General features: G+C 58.6%; 1 protein-coding gene across 3 annotated transcripts in view; it reads right to left on the reverse strand.

Moving 5' to 3' along the window:
- The window catches only part of epn1a (epsin 1a), a 15,558-nt gene extending 14,155 nt beyond the window's left edge, over positions 1 to 1,403 (reverse strand). For all 3 annotated transcript variants that reach the window (XM_084444817.1, XM_084444818.1, XM_084444819.1), the window contains exons 1-2: positions 1,317 to 1,403; positions 1 to 144 (exon numbers count right to left, since the gene is read on the reverse strand). The exon at positions 1 to 144 is cut by the window's left edge and continues 15 nt beyond it. In XM_084444817.1, coding sequence (XP_084300943.1) covers positions 1 to 144; positions 1,317 to 1,385 — 213 coding nt within the window. In that variant the 5' untranslated portion in view covers positions 1,386 to 1,403. The remainder of the gene's footprint in view (positions 145 to 1,316) is intronic.
- Between the last annotated feature and the right edge of the window lie 1,172 nt (positions 1,404 to 2,575).

The following is a 2,575-nucleotide window of genomic DNA, read 5'->3' on the forward strand; positions in this document are numbered from 1 at the left end:
CCAGTTCTTGCCGTGGTCGTTGAGGCGTTTCCACACCATGCTCATGATCTCAGAGAAGGCCACCACGTTGTAGGTCAGGTCTGCGATCTCTGACATCAGAGAGCTGCTGGGTCCCCATGGGTCATTAGACGTGGCCTCTCTCACCTGGAGAGACGCGGGGCGGGAGAGAGAGAGAGAGAGGGGGGGGGGAGAGGAGAGGAGAGGGGGGGGGAGAGGAGAGAGGGGGGGGGGGGAGGGAGGAGAGAGAGAGGGGGGGAGAGGGGGGGGGGGATGAGAGGGGGAGAGGGGGGGGAGAGGGGGGGGGGAGAGGAGAGAGGGGGGGGGGGAGGGAGGAGAGAGAGAGGGGGGGAGAGGGGGGGGGGAGAGAGGGGGAGAGGGGGGGGGAGAGGTGGGGGGGAAGAGAGGGAGGAGAGAGAGGGGGGGAGAGGAGAGAGGGGGGGGGGAGAGGGAGAGAGAGAGGGGGGAGAGAGAGGGGGGAGAGAGGGAGGAGGGGGGGGGAGAGAGGGAGGAGAGAGAGGGGGGAGAGGGAGAGAGGGGGGGGGAGAGGGGAGGAGAGAGAGGAGGAGAGAGAGGGGGGAGAGGGAGGAGAGAGGGGGGTGGGTGAGGGGGGGGAGGGGGGGGGAGAGGGAGGAGAGAGAGGGGGAGAGGAGAGAGGGGGGGGGGAGAGGAGGAGAGAGAGGGAGGAGAGAGAGGGGGGAGAGGGAGGAGAGAGGGGGGGGTGAGAGGGGGGGAGAGAGAGAGGAGAGAGAGAGGGGGGGAAAGGAGAGAGAGGGGGGGAGAGGGAGAGAGAGAGGGGGGGGAAAGGAGAGAGAGGGGGGGGAGAGAGGGAGGAGAGAGAGGGGGGAGAGAGGGGGGGAGAGAGAAAGAGAGGAGAGAGAGGGGAGAGAGAGAGAAAGAGGAGAGAGAGAGACGGGAGGGAGAGAGGTGGGGAGAGAGAGAGAGAACATAAGGACTCCGGTTAGAGAGCACACAGCCAGACCCGGCCAGAGCGGAGTGCCAGGGCTCCTTATCTCCCTGCTGTCTGGGGGGAGGGGGGGGGGGGCACGGCCAACAGCCCACCAGGGCTCTAACGATGAACCAATTACATGATTAAATGAACCCAGATTAATAGAGGAGGGTGGAACGGCCGGCTGTACTTCGCTGATGAAAATGCAGATATGAGGAACAGGGAAGAGATTGTGGTGAAAACAAGAAGAGGAAGAAGAAGAAGAAATGAGAGTAGAGAAAGAAGAGATTAGACGATGGAGGGAGGGAGGATGAGGGAGAGAGAGAGAGAGAGAGAGAGAGAGAGAGAGAGAGAGAGAGTGGGTTGCAACCTTGATCTCAGCCTCCGAGTAGTTGTGGACGATGTTCTTCACTTGTCGCCGTAGCGATGAGGTCGACATGGCAACCGTCTGGCTGTCGGGATCGCTGAAATCTGACCCACGCACAGAAGAGAGGAGCTGTGAAACACAGCTAATACACAGTACAAAACAAACAGCGCGCCATGTGAAGTTTAACAGTCAGATAATACCGAGGATGGGGGAGAGAGAGAGGGGGGGGAGGAGAGAGGGAGGGGGGGGTAGAGAGAGAGAGAGAGAGGGGAGAGAGAGAGAGAGAGAGGGGAGAGAGAGAGAGAGGGGGGGGATGGAGAGAGGGGGGGGGAGAGAAGGGGGTGGGAGAGAGAGGGAGAGAGAGAGAGGGGGGAGAGAGAGAGATAGAGAGAGGGTGGAGAGAGAGAGAGAGAGAGGGAGAGGGGGGGAGAGGGGGGAGAGAGAGAGGGAGAGAGAGAGGGAGAGAGAGAGGGGTGAGAGAGGTAGGTAAACAGTAGGAGAAAGACAGAGCAGTGTGTAAGAAAAAGATCTTGAAAATGAATAATCCCCAGCAGGAGGAGAGAGAGAGAGAGAGAGAGAGAGAGAGAGAGAGAGAGAGAGAGAGAGAGAGGGGGGTCAGCGGACATACCGAGGCAGAGGGCGAGCAGGGCGGTACACACCTGTTACACTGGGGCGGCGCAGGCCGGGGGAGTCTTTCTCTCCTCTCTCTCTCTCTTTCCGGCTCCACTCGTTTACGGAGTGCTCTGTCTCAGCCTGTCCGTCCGTCCCCGTGGCGACATCGGGGTCCCGAACCCGCAGATTTGAGGTGATAAAAACTGCCAATCGAGAGGGAGACGACGGCAGACATTAAGGATACGGTGAAGCTCCATCCTGCAGCCAACCCCTCATACCCCTCCCCTTCCTTCCTGCAGGTAAAGTTCAACCCTAATCACTGATCAAACAGGACTGGACACAGCTGAGAGCTGAAGGTTGGAGCCCAGGCTAGCACCCCGGCTACCCAATCACAGGACTACATCCCTGGGATGACACCTCTATAAGACGCATGACAGAGCCCCAACTTCAAGCTTTGATTTACTCTCATAATCGGACCCATTTAATAATAGTGTCAGTGTGTACAGTCAGGAGGACCAGTCCAACTACATAGAGCTCTGTTAAACAATGCTGCTGCCGTTGAGTGACGAGTGAGTATTAACGTACGAGTGAGTTAGTAAATATCAAGACAGACAGACAGATAGACAGATAGATAGATAGATAGATAGATA

Source organism: Borostomias antarcticus (assembly GCF_949987555.1).
Source record: "Borostomias antarcticus genome assembly, chromosome: 10".
NCBI classification, from domain to species: Eukaryota; Metazoa; Chordata; class Actinopteri; order Stomiiformes; family Stomiidae; genus Borostomias; species Borostomias antarcticus.